Source organism: Littorina saxatilis, linkage group LG1 (genome assembly GCF_037325665.1).
Source record: "Littorina saxatilis isolate snail1 linkage group LG1, US_GU_Lsax_2.0, whole genome shotgun sequence".
In the NCBI taxonomy this organism is placed as follows: domain Eukaryota; kingdom Metazoa; phylum Mollusca; class Gastropoda; order Littorinimorpha; family Littorinidae; genus Littorina; species Littorina saxatilis.
In genome coordinates, this window is record NC_090245.1 from 104,227,944 (window position 1) to 104,246,069 (window position 18,126).

General features: G+C 45.1%; 2 protein-coding genes across 2 annotated transcripts; one reads left to right on the top strand and one right to left on the bottom strand.

Annotated features, from left to right (window-relative positions):
- Positions 1–8,370: 8,370 nt before the first annotated feature.
- Positions 8,371–12,915, top strand: LOC138948643 (probable G-protein coupled receptor Mth-like 3). Its single transcript, XM_070320216.1, has one exon. The coding sequence runs from the start codon at positions 10,025–10,027 to the stop codon at positions 11,645–11,647; it is 1,623 nt and encodes a 540-aa protein (XP_070176317.1). The 5' UTR covers positions 8,371–10,024; the 3' UTR covers positions 11,648–12,915.
- A 149-nt stretch (positions 12,916–13,064) lies between these two features.
- Positions 13,065–17,669, bottom strand: LOC138948650 (uncharacterized). The gene is made up of 5 exons (XM_070320229.1): positions 17,272–17,669; positions 16,382–16,507; positions 15,360–15,513; positions 14,521–14,752; positions 13,065–13,975 (listed from the first exon to the last, which is right to left on the bottom strand). The coding sequence occupies exons 1-5, from the start codon at positions 17,632–17,634 to the stop codon at positions 13,747–13,749; spliced, it is 1,104 nt and encodes a 367-aa protein (XP_070176330.1). The 5' UTR covers positions 17,635–17,669; the 3' UTR covers positions 13,065–13,746.
- Positions 17,670–18,126: the final 457 nt, after the last annotated feature.

The following is an 18,126-nucleotide window of genomic DNA, read 5'->3' on the forward strand; positions in this document are numbered from 1 at the left end:
AGTTTGTGTGTGTGTGTGTGTGTGTGTGTGTGTGTGTGTGTGTGTGTATGTGTGTGTGTATGTCTATGTGTGCGTGTCTGTGTGTGTATGTGTGCGTGTCTGTGTGTGTATGTGACATGATTGTGTGTGTGTGTGTGTGTGTGTGTGTGTGTGTGTGTGTGTGTGTGTGTGTGTGTGTGTGTGTGTGTGTGTGAGAGAGCCAGAGAGAGAGAGAGAGGGGGGGCAGTCAGACAGACAAACAGACAGACAGCCAGACAGTCACACAGACAGACACAAAGACAGACACAAACAGGGGCGGACGAGGGGGGGGCACAGGGAGCACGTGCCCCCCCCCCCCCCCCCCCCGAAAAAAAGAAGAAAAAAAAGAAGAAGAAAAAAAAGATTTTTCTATGCTGATTCTATGACCATTTCTAAGTTCAAATGGCACCAGATGGCACCATTTTGCTTCTTTGGGCAAAACAATTTCCGGGGGGGGGGGGGCATGCCCCCGGACCCCCCTAGAAAATTCGGGCGCTTCGCGCCCATCACATTCACTTTCGATTCAAAGTGCCCCCCCCCCCCCCCCCCTTAAAAAGCAACTGATCCGCCCCTGACAAAGACAGAAACACAGACAGAGTAAAAGGGAGTACTAGTTTTAACCTTACGGGCGGAAGAACTTCTTTTCAGATAGGAGAGATTAGGACACGAACCGGACTCGCTCTTAATGTTTCTGCGGCAATTTCAAATCCAGATGAAAACAGGTCCACATCAATTTAAGAGTTTTCAACAAACACTTGCATTGCACAATGAAGTGGTTCATGACATAGTATGCGGATCTGCGCTCACAAAAAGCGTTTCTACAATACTGTGTTAAGTTGTTCACCTCATTGCCATGCATTTTACCACTGAAATAAAAGAGACCGCTTTCAGATGACCTCGTTTGTTGAGGACACCCGCTTTCACATGACTTGATCAGTTGAACATGCTTCATTCAAAATTGCTTCATTCTTGCGAGTGTAGTTTTCAAACTAACTTTTGTGAATGTTTATAGATGTGCAATTTCAACAAAATGCATAATTCGCTGATATTTGTTTTCGTTATTGTATCAGCAGGAATAAGCTACTCCTTCGCGGGTACGTTATGAATGGTTAAGTGGTTTAGTCACTGTCATGTAGATCATATATAAGCGGTCAAACTGTATGAGGAGAGATGCGTGTTTGCGCGCTTGCGTGCGTGCATGTGTGTGTGTGTGTGTGTGTGTGTGTGTGTGTGTGTGTGTTTTTGGTTTGGGTGCGTGCGTGCTTGCTGGCGTATGTGCGTGCGCGCGCGTGTTTTTCCGTGTGTGTGATTCTGTTTGTGTGCATGTTTGTTTGTCTGTTCGTTTCTCGGTCTGTCTTTTGCATTTTTGTGCGCTGGTATATGAGCGTACCTGTGTGTGTGTACGTGCGTGTGCATTTAGTTTTCGTTTATGAAAACCAAGCGAACGGCAAGCGTTGAGTTCCAATCGTACTTATTGGTATGTGGACAATTTATCAAAGTAAACCATTTATGATTTTTCAGATTACACCACAGGCTCTATCCCAAGATGTGAAAGACCGATCACATCCGGATTCCTTAGCTGTGCGAAAAGATGTATGAACACGCCGTCCACGATCTCACAGCACGCTACGTACACAACAACTACCCCCCGACACCAGCCTACTCATCCTACGTGTAATGTCAACAAAGAGCACAAGAACAGAAACGCAATGCCATCCGGCCACCATGATGGTAGTCAAGCCGACGAAGAGCGTAAGAAGAGAAACGCAATGCCATCCGGCCACCATGATGGTAGTCAAGCCGACGAAGAGGGTTCGGCTGATGCTGTTGCGTCTGAGGAGAAAAGGGTTAGACTGGATGAAGAAGGTTCCTATGCTGGTTTTGGACATAAAAAGGACATACTTGCGCGGAGCAAAGACGGTTTCTATTCTGGCTTCCCGCAGAGGAAATTTGCTACACCGAATAAAAAGGCATCCTATTTTGGCTTTGCGCAGATAAAGGACGTGGTTTCTCAGAGCAAAGATGGTTTCTTTTCTGGTTTTGCGAAGAAGAGCAAAATGGTTGAAGTGAATAACAAAGGTTCCTATTCTGGTTTTGCTCGTAAAAAGAACATGGTTGCACTGAATAATGATGGTTCCTATTCTGGTTCGGGTCGTAAAAGACACAGGTTTGCGCTGAACAACGATGATTCCTATTCCTTTTTGTTTCGCACATCAAAAAGAGTCAAACACTTTGTTTATTCAAAAGTTTCCGCTACAATCGAAGTTTCGGGAGCGAATACTGTACAGTCGACAACACGCGTGAATCTGTTAGCCCGAACTGAAGCGAAGAAGGACCCCAGCCATGAAGAGTCAACTGTTGTGAACGCGGATACAACGGATACTTCAAGTTCAGATACTTTAGCATCAAAAATCAGTCATGAGAAACAGAAGCACACAAGAACCGTCAAGAACACTTCAGCTCCAAGCTCGATCAGGACCAAACGAAGCACAAAGAACCTTGATCGCACTGAAACACGCAGAGAAACGAACACATCATCCCCAGCTCCCAGTCTTTTAACGACGAGCTCCAAGTCTGAAGCGTACAGAAGAAACTCTCTTGCAAAGTCCTCTTCCGCCTCTCTCCTTCTTCCCATACGAACCCCGTATCCTACACAAACAGCATCCACCCGAAGTGTCAGCAGCAAGCCTCCTGCGTCAACGCTTACACGAGAAGCTCTTGACACTACGCAATATTCACATCATCAAAAGTCTCACAATTCCACACCAGTTCACCACCAAGCCAAACAATTAAAAAATATGGAGACAACTGCTGTGCCATATGTGTCAACTATGAAAAACTGTCCTTTGCTATCCTTGGAAGAGAGTGTGTTATTCAAATGCTACTGTGATGACATGTGCCTGGTTTACGGTGACTGCTGTGCAGATTATTTCGCTGAATGTTTGGGAGTGGATGTCACGCTGGAGAAGAATTTCGAAAAGGTAATGGTGTTTGTTGTGTGTGTGTGTGTGTGTGTGTGTCGGTGTGTGTGTATGCGTGTGTGCGTGCGTGCGTGTGTACGTGCGTTCGAGCGTGTGTATTCAAGTTATTATTGAAAAAAGGCTCTGAGTTAAAGTATACGTGAGAAGTGTGTTAAAGTATATTGTACGAGTTCAGATTCTGTCATTACGAGGGCAGATCCTTCTGCATCACTTCCGCAACTTTCTTTCTCTGAATTAATTTATATCAGTGTTTCTATCGAGGGATACCTGGGCTACTAATTTTTTTGCAGAACTAAATTGCAATACTTCAACTGATTCCGTTCATTCGAATATTTTGTAAATACTATCGCGCACAGAATCAGAGGATGTTTACATATATCTTACTTGCCTGGTTTGACCGATGTTATTTAAAACTAAAACTAATTGTTTTAAAAGCACGTTAAAGGCACAGTAAGCCTCCCGTAAACCATCACAGAGCTCCCCGAGCGTCTACATACAGTACAAGCATACTTCCATTTGAACGCTCACCGAACGGGAACATCCTGGCTGCTTTCTGTCGAGCGTGAGAAATTTTCAAAGAATTTATTTTCGAGGACTTGGTCTTCTACAACAATGGCGCCTCGTTTTGGTGCTGGACGGCTGTTATGATACCGAAAATCACGCCCGGACAGTAAGCCTCCCGTAAACTATCACAGATACTGTCAGGCTTTTACACACAGTACAAACACCCTTCCATTTGAACGCTCACCAAACGGGAACATCCTAGGTGCCCTACGTAAAGAGCGAGCAATTTTTAAAGAATTAATTTTCCAGATTGTCTCGAACACTTTTTGGACCCATCCTGAACTCAGGTCAAACATGAGTTACTTCCCTTCGGGTCTCATTCTATCGATGTAAACTGGCGATAGCCGTGAATCGATGATTATCAAAATGTTTTTGGACCGTGGTGCGTTTTTGCGCTAGACCTAACTTTTAAAATCTAAATAATAAATTGACAGCTTGTTACACAAACATTCTTTAATCATAAAAGAATTCTTTTTTCATCAAGACAAGATCAGTACAATTCGAAGTTGTGAAAATTTGAAAAAAGAAAAGTCCGGAAGCAGGGTCACGAAAGGGTCGTAGCAGACGACGGTTTATGCATATCGCCGTTCCTCTCAACAGTCAAAAGCCATCGCTAGAGTTCTTGTGAACCACAGCCGTTTGTTTCGTGCATAAAAACGTGCTATTGTAAATAAGCTCACATCGAGTCGCATTCAAATAACTAACTGACGACTACATTGTGAAAAGGGGAAACTGGATCACACGGGTTCACGATGGCTCAGGGGTAAGATAAACCACGCAAAAATAAATTCTTTGAAAATGGTTCGCTCTTTACGGAGGGCACCTAGGATGTTCTCAATCGGTGAGTGTTTAAATGAAAGGGTGTTTGTACTGTGTACTGACCGTATCTGTGATGGTTTACGGGAGGCTTACTGTGCCTTTAAGAGAGTGCATGCTTGCATTACTATTCTGTCTTTAAGTTTAAGGTTGAAGCCACCATCGGACTTGCAGCGGGAGCAGATGGCAGGTTTTCTGAATTGTTTTCACGCATGGGCTGCATCCATCTTACAGCGAATATCCATTGTCGCATGATTGATAAGTACGCACACCACCACCTCTCTCTCTCTCTCTGTCTCTGTCTCTGTTTGTCTCTCTCTCTCTCTCTCTCTCTCTCTCTCTCTCTCTCTCTCTCTCTCTCTCTCTCTCTCTCTCTCTCTCTCTCTCTCTCTCTGCTTTATCCCTTGCTGTAATTCCTTATTTTGTTAAAGCACATTTGTTTGTGTAGAAAAACAATGTACTAAAAAAATGAATGTAAAGAAGAAGAAGCAGCGGCAGTTATGTTTTTTCTTTTCTTGTTCTCAACCATTGTTCTATTGTGTTTCGTTCTTATCTGTCGTTCGATCTGTTGTCCGTCTTTCTTCTTTCGTTTTTATTTCATTCTTTCTTTCAACGCTTTCTGTGCTTTGTCTGGTTGATTCTTTGCAAGGTACAGAAGATCAGTTTTTCGGTTCTTCAGATGCGACAGTGATTCCAGGATGAACGACGCGGCTAACCGAAGATTTTGCGAGGGTCCTACGTTCCACGAAAACATTACCTCCATTCCGCTTTCTCTGTCCAGCGACAGAAGGATCGTCTTCAAGAACGCATACTGTGCATTTTGCAACGGCTTCCGACCCCACGAACTTGATCGTGCAAACCCCGTGGTGTATCCTGAGTGCAGACATGTCACAATCATAACTCAAGGTGACCTTCGTCTAGGATTTGAAAACAAGGATTGCTGGCTGACACCAAATCCAGCCATAGAATCCTCCTTGAGATACTGCATTCGACCAAGCCTCGTGAAGTCAGACTGTTCCAAGCTAGATGGACAAAAAAGGCAAGGTCAAAGTCAAAGTCAAAGTCAACCGAAAGGTCAAGGAATGAATGGACAAGGTCCGAATATCGGACCCCGCAACTTTTCCGACTTCACACAACGTGCTGTCTCCAGTACAACCCAAGACAACCAAGAAGCCTCCTCTACTCAGTCCAGCAGAGAAAAGACTCAAAAGCCTCGCTTCACGTCTTCACAACATCTGTGCAGAGCTTACCGATACCCCGTGAGAGTGGTTGACAGTGAAGGATGCAAACGGTACTTCACTAACCCGGACTGCTTGGCCTGTTCTGTTGGCGTTGCCCAGCCTCAGATCCGGAACGTTCACAGCCTGTGTCAATATGAATATGTGCCAACATTTGAAAACTGGGTTATTGGGGGCTTTGGACCACGCGGGCCAACAGAAGTAGGTGAGTTGGTCTGAACCTATAGTAGAAACCATTCGCTCAGCTTGGTTGTATGTGTCCTTTTTGCACGAGTGAGGAGAGCTTTATTTACTGAATAGTACAAGTATATGAAATAAGCATTGGCATTAGCAAAGAGGGATACGGGTAGGATTTCTGCTTTCTGTGAGCATTTTTTATTTTAAAGACATATGGCACCGAATGACACACAAAAATAGATTTCGCTAATACTTTATAATATTTTTAGAGTGTGTTGAAACAAGTGTAAAATAAGTAGAGAAATCAATCAGACTATATGATACAGAATTTTGAATATGATGACATGTCAAGAATCATATAATTGAGGGTAGGATATCTGAATGATCAATTACAATCACAGGACCTATGTGAATACCTAAGATGAGCTTTCATGTCAAGTTTCAGACAAAAATGTTTACAATTTTTTGGTATTGATGACAAAAACCGTTCTAAAGTAATAAAAATGTTGACCCCTCTTCAGAACAAACAATAATTATGCAATACCAATGAAATAGTGTAAAAATGGCTGATGGGTGCAACTGTACCTGACAGAGGACTTTATACGTTTGTAATGGGGCGGTTACAAGACCAAGTGTGTGTGTGTGTGTGTGTGTGTGTGTGCATATGTTGTGTGTGTGTTGTGTGTGAGTGTGTGTTGTGAGTGTGTGTGTTGTGTTGTGTGTGTTGTGTGTGTTGTGTGTGTGTGTATGTGTGTGTGTGTGTGTGTGTGTGTGTGTGCAGTATTTCACATCAATACACGCCTGAGAGAGGAGTACAAATGGTGTAGTTGCATGGTTTAATGCAGGTTTCTAACTTCCTTAACCCCAACCAGCTTCATTCAATGGCCATTTTTGTCAACAGGATTGTGTATGCAACTGAAAGTCACTTGTTCATGCCAATGCTTCTTATTCTCTCGGGTGTCAGGAGATTGGTTCCGCAGAACTCTTACTCAATTACACACATCGTATGCATTTAGAGCGCTAACTTCCCTTTGTTAATCCGATCTTTAAATAGCCTCATTTGTTTCAGATTCTCATAGGATTGGGGGCAACCTTTTTAACATGTTTTGTTCCCAAATTAACAAGAAAAGCAAATGCTTACAAGACTCGCCTTCTAGTGGACACCCCCCCACCCATTTTTTTAAGACTCCCCCAATAGAAGACTTTCCCCCTTCTAACCCGGACCCCCCTACCCGATAGAAGACTGTCCCCCTTTTAACCCGGACCACCCTACCCGATAGAAGACTTTCCCCCTTCTAACCCGGACCACCCTACCCGATAGAAGACTGTCCCCCTTCTAACCCGGACCACCCTACCCGATAGAAGACTTTCCCCCTTCTAACCCGGACCACCCTACCCGATAGAAGACTGTCCCCCTTCTAACCCGGACCACCCTACCCGATAGAAGACTTTCCCCCTTCTAACCCGGACCACCCTACCCGATAGAAGACTGTCCCCCTTCTAACCCGGACCACCCTACCCGATAGAAGACTTTCCCCCTTCTAACCCGGACCACCCTACCCGATAGAAGACTGTCCCCCTTCTAACCCGGACCACCCTACCCGATAGAAGACTTTCCCCCTTCTAACCCGGACCACCCTACCCGATAGAAGACTGTCCCCCTTCTAACCCGGACCACCCTACCCGATAGAAGACTTTCCCCCTTCTAACCCGGACCACCCTACCCGATAGAAGACTTTCCCCCTTCTAACCCGGACCACCCTACCCGATAGAAGACTGTCCCCCTTCTAACCCGGACCACCCTACCCGATAGAAGACTTTCCCCCTTCTAACCCGGACCACCCTACCCGATAGAAGACTGTCCCCCTTCTAACCCGGACCACCCTACCCGATAGAAGACTTTCCCCCTTCTAACCCGGACCACCCTACCCGATAGAAGACTGTCCCCCTTCTAACCCGGACCACCCTACCCGATAGAAGACTTTCCCCCTTCTAACCCGGACCACCCTACCCGATAGAAGACTGTCCCCCTTCTAACCCGGACCACCCTACCCGATAGAAGACTTTCCCCCTTCTAACCCGGACCACCCTACCCGATAGAAGACTGTCCCCCTTCTAACCCGGACCACCCTACCCGATAGAAGACTGTCCCCCTTCTAACCCGGACCCCCCTACCCGATAGAAGACTTGACCTCCCTTTTAAGACCCTCCACCTTTTCCAGACCTTGTTTTGTTGATAACTTCTATCCAGGTTTCCCAATTGCTTCGTTTCCGGCCGATTTATGTGGAGCACGTGATGAGCACAAAAAATATTGGCGGTCTAGAAGTGTCGTCTGCGCAATGATCGCGGCGGCTTTCTTGACCGCCAAGGACGACCGCGCACGTTGTGAGACGTCATTCGTTAGACCTCAATAAGTTTACCCCCAGTTTAGGACTCCTTCTTTCTTAAGACCTGATTTTCACAGGTTGGTTTTTTTTGTCTTAAGATGAGGAATCCACTACATATGACCCCCCCACCACACACACACACACACACATACACACACAAAACAATTGTGGGAAATTTGGAAGCTTTTGCTCCCAAAATAACAAACAAATATCAACGTAAAGTTTCAACGAACATGACCCCACTGTGCCCCCAAAGTATGACAAGGGTAAACCAAACTATGGTCATGTTGGCAGATTATCATACCCTTGAAGTGTTCAAAGTTTCAAAGCTCTAGCTTCAACAACGCCTGAAATAACGTCAATGTTAGGTTATCATGAATCGAGCATGACCCCCTCTGACCCCAAAATTTGACATCCGAGATAACCTTAACGTTAAGTGTTTATGAAACGAACTTGACCCCACTGTGACCCCAAAATTTGACACGGGTCAACCAAACCGGAGTCACTTCGTGAGATCATCAAACCCAAAGAGTGTGCAAAGTACTCAGGCGAGTAAACAAACACACAATATCTAGCTAAAACTGTCAATGCAAGCTCATTTTAGTTATATTAACATTACTCTGCACACTTTTATGAAGATGGATTGATTTACACGAGATATACAGATATGACAGCAGTTCAAACAGGGAAATAGTTCAGTCGGTAGCCGAACACCCCCGTGTGCACGCATGCGCACGATAAAGTTATCAGCAAAAGTTTCATGGCTTGGAAACACGCATGCAGGCAAAATAAGAAAAAAATCGGTGGCGCCGTATACTGTGTGGCAACTCGCTTTTCCTAGTGAGAAAGCAGCCGAATTTCCACGAGGGTAACCTCCATGGCAATCTGAAATATTATCCTTATCTTATCTTCATCTTAATCTGTTTCAGATACAAGTTCTATTTCAAAACCTCCGCCTCGGATAATCACAGTTCCCAGTTTTCGGGTTTACTTCCAACTGACAGAAGATTCCTGGGGTTACCAAGTCAACGGTAGCGTCATCAGTCCACAGATAGTCACGTGTCCGGACGACAAGGTGACTAGCATTTCACTGTTCTTGCTCGTGTACGTGTGCGCGCGCGCGCGCGCGCGCGCGTATGTGTGTGTGATGGGTTGTCTGGTGGATTGAACATGCAGATTTACATTTGTTAACTACGGTACTTTCAAGTGCACAATTAAGCCTTGTGGCATGGTTGTAGACCCATTGGAAAGCATAATTATGCTCAGAAACATACAGCTTTAGTATGAATGTTACAACTGCAAGGTACCATCATTTGCTTTGCTGCTACTTTTAAAATACGCAATCGCATTCAATATGGCACACAGCTGCTTAGAGTCGCATCTAGGCCTGTGCGTTTAGCAAAGTCTCTTATAAAAATAAAGCTTTTCAGTTACTTTTGAGATCGATTGGAAGTCAGAATTAAATGGTAACGACGCAGTAGGTTGTACGAACTTATCTATTGCATTAGGCAGCGTATTGACTACAACCTTGTGCATTCGGTACGATCGTATTGTGTATCTCTCCCAAAACAATGACATCCCTCTATTGTTTGTCTCTTTGTTTCCTTGCAGGTCTATGTTCCGTACTACAGCGACTGTGAGCCTGTCCACTGCAGTGGAAACACCTACCCGTACCGTGGGCGTTGCTTGGTGAAGGAGAGGCTGGTTGCCAACCCCGACACCCAACCTTTCCCCAACGGTACCACCCGTTTTTCCATCACTGTTACCCTTCTCCTTCCTGTCGTTGTTGACAATCAGGTCCGTGCTCACCTGAAGAAAGCATACGAAGCTTTCCTTCAGAGCATGAGTGGATCAACATTTAATGAGACTGGTCAGATGAACGTAAGTTTGACTGCCTTTACTCTGAACAGATCAGATACGAAGATGTCAGAACTGAACCAAACTTACGACGTTTTGTCATTAGGCATATGTGTTGAGGTTCACAATGCTTCCTTGGATGAAGTGGTTGTCCTGTCCCAATGCCTTGTGAACGAAACTTTGATTTCAGCTTTAGGGACTGCTTATGAGGCACAAAAGGTAGTCGTGTCGAACATGCAGAATATTCCAGTAGACTGGGCATGCCCCAACGGCACTTTGAAGTACCCCAGGAATCTGAACCTGACAGTGGATGACTCTACAACTTACTTCTTCGAAACTTACAGCACAATATTCAACCTGGAGAACATCGGGTTCGAGCTGCAAACATTTCCTACAGAAAACTCTACTCCTGTGCTGCTGCAGGTTGCGACCTGTGATAATGCTTGGCCCATTCGCTGCCACAGAAGGGGCTACATCTATCTCAATGCGTCCGATTTCACAGCCTCCAATGACAGTCTCGTTATCAATAATACCACGGAAACGTTTCACGATTCTCAGTTTGTCGTCTTTGACAACGGATCAGCGATTGTTTGTTCCGTTTACAATTTCAGTTACACAATCCGCGTGGCCTCTTTCGCAATGATGAAGGACTACCTGCTGGAAGGGACTGTCTGTCTTGTAACTCTGTCAGTGTCTATGGCCAGTCTTGTCGCGGTGCTGGTGACGTACTCCTTGCTACCGCAGCTGCGCAACGTTCCTGGGGTGATCGTCATGTCGCACTCGGGGGCCCTGCTAGGGTCTCAGGCTTTCATGTTGCTTGCCGTGTATCCACGGGGTTGGCTGTGCCTCTTGCACTCGCTCCTCATCCACGCCCTCGTGCTGTCCAGCTTTCTGTGGAAGTCGGTGCTCAGCTTTGACCTGCTCTTGATGCTTAGGCTCAAGTCCATTGAAAGTTCGTCTCACGCCAGTAGAACCCGCATGCTCAACTGCTACGGTGTCGTAGGTTGGGTTCTACCGGCCGTGCTGGTGCTGATCTGCTGGCTCTTGGACCACTTTGAGGTCTACGACATCCACTACGGATCCACCGCTTCGGGTACGTGCTGGCTGGGATCGATCTCCGCCAACCTGTACCTTATCCTCGTGCCCCTTGGCCTCTCCTGGTTTTTCAACGTCGTCTGCTTCACAATTGCCCTGCTTCTCATCCACCGAAGCGGGGTGAAATTCCGAGGCAAGGCTGCAAGGTCCAAGGTGCAGCGCGCCAGAGACCGACGCCGTCTGATGGTTTCAGCCAGGATCTCTATGCTGATGGGAGGGGCCTGGGTGCTGTGTTTCGCCGCGGCAGCTGTCGACATGGACGAGCTTTGGCTGGCTCACTCAGCCCTCAACGGCGCCCAGGGGGTCTACCTGCTGATCTGTTTCGTCTTTAAGCCGCGCGTTCTGGTCATGCTGAGGGACAGATTGTCTTGTCAGAAAGAGGAGGCACGCGCTAGTACTGCCCGTGAGATGACCACTACTATTACCAGCAGCTCTCTGTCAGCTGTCAACACCGCTGTCGATGATGTGTCGGTAGCAAGTGGACATGTCTATCCTTTGGCAGCAAAGGCTTGACGCATCGCAAAGACCTACTGAATGTATAATGGATCTTCTGAAAGGGACAAGAGAAGCAGAATGTTAATATGAGTATCGCTGCATTATGTTGACTTCTCTTTGTTAGTTATTTGCGCGCATCACAACTCTGTCTGTTCCCTGCGAGCAACAGCTCTTTGCTGGTCTTGGACTTGACTGGGTAGGACAAGGGTGACATAACTTTCCCCCGCAGAATACAAGCAACTTGCTGTCGATGTTCTCATTCCGGGAAGATGTTTGACGTGAAATAATGAATAAAATATGAATCCTGTTTCGTTAACTTGAATGTGATGAACTACTTTTCACATTATACTTACGCCGCTGTACTGAAGTTTGCTAGCACCTGCCAAAACAAAGCACCCATACAGTCTTGAGGTTTTCACTCGCTACGAACCACTGCTATCGCAGTGATCCCATGCACACCACTTCCCCACGAACCACTGCGATAGCAGTGTTTGACCTTTGGATTTTTTTAGCTCAATGACGAAAATAGAGAGGCTGGCTCTCAAGTTTAACCAATCGTCTGCAAATTACCAAACTAGTTTCACTTCTGTCTGCTGTAGAACGATGACGCGAGGTTTGATTTCGTACTCGCTGGCTTTGTGCAAATTTGCAAAACAACAATGGCGTCTACCAGTACACGTGCTGAAACACTGCTATCGCAGTGGTTCGTGGGGAAGTGGTGTGCATGGGACCACTGCGATAGCAGTGGTTCGTAGTGAGTGAGTAAACCACGCGAATTTGAAGTGATGGCCCTGCGTTCAGCGTAATTTTGATGCCAGAAAAAGGGTTATTTATACCCCCCACCTAAATCAGCTATTTTCTAAGTAAAACACTTGAAACTTTGCACTGAAGGGCATCAACATATCAACAGTAAACCCTGGAAGTTTCAAATATCTGTGTTGAGTACTTCTTCAGTAATGATTTTTTTACCAACTAATACAAATGGCCAGTATCCAGTGGAAAGCATAGGAAAAATCGCACAGTAGGGAGTGAGCTCAAATATTAAGACATTTGCAACTTTTTATGAACGTACAACTAAACGAGACAATTAATTCTTTCCTTCCATACTCATGGAACTTTTACTTTATTCTGACAGTCTTGCTGTAATAATACTAATAATAATACGAATATTTGTAACGCGCACATATCTCACCAACAGGCGACTCAAGGCGCACACACACTCATTCACACACACGGAGACTTAAAGTCACTAACACACACACACCATCAACCATTTAAATATGTACAGTTAATCAGGGTGGGATGGGGTGGGCAGTGTAGAATCCATGGATTATTTGGAAAAAAGGAATGTCTTGAGTGCAGATTTGAATGATTCGAGGGACTGTTGTTGACGGAGGGGGAGAGGTAGTGTGTTCAACTGTATTACTTCAGAGCATATACTTCATGTTTTTATTTCTTACATGCATGATGAAATTGTAAGTAGGAGAAAGTTATTTTTCTGATAATAATAAGCTGCCCTGTTCATTCAATACATTCTGTCAATGACCATTTATACAATACTAAACATTCCTTTCGGACGATTTCTACCAGTAAATAATGTTTCAAACGTAATACCCCTTTACCTACACATTCCCAGGCAGGCTGTAATGTAACTGCACTTTCCAAAAAAATTAAATGTGTAACCATAATCCGGGTAAAGCCTTTTCACGAGTAAATCATTCTGATACTATTGTATTTTAGATACTTATATTCTTTGCATGTCTTTAGATGCTTTTACTGCAAAATCCTTAAAATCCTTGATTTGTTTTACCTCTGATCGTATCTCACGCCCTCCCACACAGAATAGTTTGCTGCTTGAAATCTGTTCCGATGAATGAGAGAACGCCTGAAGCTGCTTCTTTCCAAATTAAACGCTTGACGCTTTCTACTTGTTGTCTTCAAATGTCAAAGCAACTGTGCTTAGCGATATGCATTCCATGGAAACACCACCATTCCTCTTCAGGAAGTGTAGCGTGTTCTTTGTTCTCTGTATGATCACCATTGTGCACAGCAAGCTTTTATTCTAATCCTTAATATTTTCAAACCATGAATGTTAATGTATCTTCGACATTATTGAGTTACACGTCAACATCACTGCTCTTTAAGTCCTCTTCCGAAATGGAGCCGTTGGAACAAGGGCTGCCCGGGGGAGATGCGCACAGGGACATCATCTTCAACTGCGCATGCTCCTCGGAGAGGCTCTCAACAGAGGATCTGCTCTCTGATTGGCAGGTTCGCAGCTTGTCAGTTACAGCGATCAGCAGGTCAGGAGAAATTTGCTTGTCGCCCTTTGTGTTGGCGTTGTATCTGAATAAAGAAAGGAAAAATCAGCAGCGCCAATTTTGTGTTTTCCTACGTGTTGATTGGTACACGTGTGCAGGTCATTTTCTGTTGCTGGCGTTGCGTGTTTCCATATGCAATGTGATATTCCTCTTTCCTATAAAAACTGTTACATTGTTCAGTCATTGTGAAATACATGTATATAGTTTGTTGAACTAAAGATTATGGTACAAAATACACTTTTTTTAATGCGTTTGCAATCACAATAATTATGAGGCAGTTTATGTTTATATTCCTGGTTTGTGATCATGGATGTTTCTGTTCACGAGCTCAGAAACGTTTGTATCAAAAAAGTTCGTCCAAATGAGTTAATTCTGCATGTCTCTCTGTATGTCTATCAGTCTCACTCTCTGCCTGTCCGTCTCTGAGTTTGAGTCTGTACGTCTGTGTGTCTATGTTCTGTCGCCTGTTTCCTCGCTTCTTTCTCCATCACCTGAGCTAAGATGAGCAAACGCATGTCCACTAGTATTACCACAACAGCATGCAACCATTAACACCACACAACCACTCACAGATCTTCGCAGCCCGGCGCCAGAGTGTCCATGGAGCCTTTCGAGTGTCCGGAGGAGGACGTGTCCGACTTGACACCCCCTGAGTCCCTCCACAGGTCACAGGTCAACAGGGAGGGGTAGGACTGGAGCGGGTACCCCTGTCCTTTCCTCTGGTACATCAGACTCGGGTGGTTGCTATTCTCTTCCTCTGAGCCCACCCCGACCGAATCGTCTGCCAGCTCCGTCATTCTTTCTGTGTGATGAACAGAGGGCAGTAGACTGACTGACTGACTTGTTGATCTTTACGCCTTCTCAGGACCAATTGGTCTATCTTCCGAACAGATGGAGTTAGTATGCTATCTAGGGTGTTAAATTTCAGCAATGCAGAGTTGTGGACCTTCGATCGAGTGACACATTCTTTCTTTATTTGGTGTTTAACGTCGTTTTCAACCACGAAGGTTATATCGCGACGAGTGACACATTATCTGGTGAGTTTGAAACGGTGCAGAAAAGAGGTGGAAGTTTTGAACAGAGAAGGGGTACTTTTAAACTGTTTAGCCCACTATAGTTATGTGCAGTTCAATGGTTGTGATGAATAACTAGATTTGTTGTTAGTTTCCAATTGTGGTTTTTTAATATAGTTTGTTCAATGACTGAGTCTTCATTGCACTTTACTCTGATCGCTTGGACAGCAAAAGCCAAAATATGTTGGCTACGTTTCCATTGATGATGATGATGATGATGATGATGACGATGATGATGATGATGATGATGATGATGATGATGATGATGATGATGATGATGACGATGATGATGATGACGGCGATGTCGCTCACTATGAAGATACATCTATTGCTTACCTCCATCTGTCTCCTGGCCAAAGGTGTTGAGGCTGGCGTAGGTCATGATGTTGTTGACCTCATCGTTGAGACGTTCCTCACTCAGCGTTCTCTGGGGCCGCCTCATCTGGACCCCTGGGTGTAACGTGCTGTCTACCCGCTTTTTCCGCAACACCTGTAACATCAGTTGTATTTGCACTGATCGATCGTGTGTTAGACTTCTGCTTCTTCTTCGTTCATGGGCTGAGACTCCCACGTTCACTCATGTTTTTGCGCGAGTGGATTTGTACGTGTATGGCCGTTTTTAACCCGCCATTCAGGAAGCATACGCCGATTTCGGGAGAAGCATGCTGGGCATTTTTGTGTTTCTTTAACCCACCGAACTCTGATATAGATTACATGATCTTTTCCGTGCGTATTTGGTCTTGTGCTTGCGGGTACACACGAAGGGGGATAAAAAAAACTGTGGGCACTAGCACAGTAGCAGGTCTGCACATAAGTTGAACTGAGAGATCGGAAAAATCTCCACCCTTAACCCACCAGGCGGCCGCAGTCGGAATTTTAACTCCGGTTAGGAGGCCGATGTCTTATCCACTACGCTACTGCGCCCGTCTATTTAGACGTTCTAACTCCCTAATTTCGCTAACCATCTGGTACTTAAAGTCTGTCCTAGTAAATCAAATCATTCACGCTGAACCGTGCGATTTTATTCAGAAAGCAAAAGAGGATCATGTCATGTGTAATGAGTATAACTGTATTGTCATGGTCGACAGTACTACTTGCGTGACCCTTTTCCATGAGGAAGTCTTGATTTATCCACAGATGCAGAATGATTTTGCCCGTTGCTTATCTTATCTTTTCTCACCAAACACCCTTGCTAAGTTTGCTGTGATGTTTAAACCATGCCTTCAGACCTTTACCACGAGCTTTCACAACCTCTGCACTCACGAATGCGTGCCTGGCATACAATAGCTCTGACCTTGGCCTCACTGGATTCAGTCTTTCTTTAACGCGATAGAACAGTAACAAATAAGTGAACCTACCTGTTTGAGTCCACAGTCGTTGCTGATGATGTCCCCATCACTGGAGTGGAAGGCGCCGCACTTTCTCTTCAGCAGCTTGTCCTGTTGGAACGTCAGCCTGACGTCGGTGTTGCTGCGGGCAAACTCCTGATGAAGTCCACAGCAAGCAAGGGTCACATCACTTTCGGAAATAGCTCTGTCCGGATTTCCAAGCGTTGTGGAAGAGTTGCTCCTCGCTTTTTGCGTATAAACAGAAAACACGTGGTCGACTAGTTAAAAGCCATGATCGCAGCAAACACATCACTCCGATGTGTATGAAACGCAGTGTCCAATCGATGTGATGCCTTTTTCTTTCGAATCGGAGTCAGTTATTCGCTCCGATCCTGATTTAAACTGGACGACCACGTGTTTCCTGTTTGTGCACGAAAAAACGGGGAGAAAATCTTCCACAACGCTTGAAAATCCTGACAGTTATTTCCAGAAAACTTCTAATACACCTCCGATGCGTTGGTATCATTATGAAAGGCGGAGCAGAAGTATTCCATACCTTAGAATCGTCATTGAGAGGAGCTTGAACAGGCTGATTTCAGTTAGCGCCGCATCTACCTGCCCAAGCGTTTTTGTATTCTGACTTCAAAATAATATATGTACAGATGATCTGTTCGCAATGTCAGTAAATGTGATGAGACATTCTTTCTTCAATATAGATGTAGGCGTGCTTTAAAGACGTGTGCAATACGAAAGCAACGCTCATAACTGGTGAAAGCTCTCGACCAAGGTACCAAAGCTCTGATTGCGATCAACTGAATTAGGCGTATACGGCGTCGATCCGCTTCAGACAAATGCGTTTTGCATCTACTCTAAGAAGGGGAAAATAAGATAAATCTTGTGCACTAGATAATTACAAATACCGGTTCACGACAGCAGTCTCCAGTAACATGGCCCTGCACTTTCTTCCTGGTCCGCTGAGGCTGCTGCTTCTTGAACGACGACTTATACAACCATGATCGGGAGTCCTTCTTGAACTGCTTGCCCTGTAACTCCAAGAAGTAGCAGGGCGAGTTCTCGTTGTAGCCTCTCTCGCTGTCCAGAAATCGCTTCAAGACGGCCGTCTTGTCTACATCTTCTGTGCGAGGCTTGGGGTTCTTGTGTAGCCAGACTCTGGAATCTTTTTTGAAGCCAGGTGGAAGCATTGGCGTCGATGTGGTGGTGCTTCTTTTCCTCCTTCTTTTTTGTCCAACCTTCTTTTGCCGCTTCCTTCTGGCCCCAATCATGGTGCGGCGTCACTCTGCGTAAGCCGTGACGTCAGCTGTCTTGTGACGTCAGTTCTTCCAGAACCTTTCTTTGCGCTCAAGTTCCGCGTCCAGAGTTTTTTAAAACGAAAATCAACTTGATAATCAATAATTTATTATATACGAAATAGTTAAGAGTCTAAGTCTAGTAAGGTCAGTGAATGCTAATTTCTTCCAGATGTCTCCAGAAGCATGAGAGTTAGTGAATATAAGCGTATGTATCTCAATGTCTGCATAATTATTGTTCGTGCGTCCGTGCCGTGCATAGGCCCCACTTGCTTTTATGCGCTCTGCGGTCGATGCTAATCTGGATAAGGTATCAATGTTAATCTGCCACTTGGTAACCAAAATCATCACTGTTTCAACATGCTGTTCCAAAGTGCGTGAGACATTCTTATTTTCTTTAACTTTTTCATGATTTTTTAAAAATTTCTGTTTTTAGAGGGTAAGTGAGAACAGGGATTGGGATGGAAA

Excerpts from the sequence above, each read along its gene's own strand:
- LOC138948643 (XM_070320216.1), top strand. The coding sequence starts at position 10,025 with ATGAGTGGATCAACATTTAATGAGACTGGTCAGATGAACGTAAGTTTG.
- LOC138948650 (XM_070320229.1), bottom strand. The coding sequence starts at position 17,634 with ATGATTGGGGCCAGAAGGAAGCGGCAAAAGAAGGTTGGACAAAAAAGA. Across the intron at positions 16,508-17,271 it reads GAGACTGCTGTCGTGAACCG|GAGTTTGCCCGCAGCAACAC; the intron begins GTATTTGTAATT and ends GGACTTCATCAG. Across the intron at positions 14,753-15,359 it reads TGGCCAGGAGACAGATGGAG|AAAGAATGACGGAGCTGGCA; the intron begins GTAAGCAATAGA and ends TTCATCACACAG.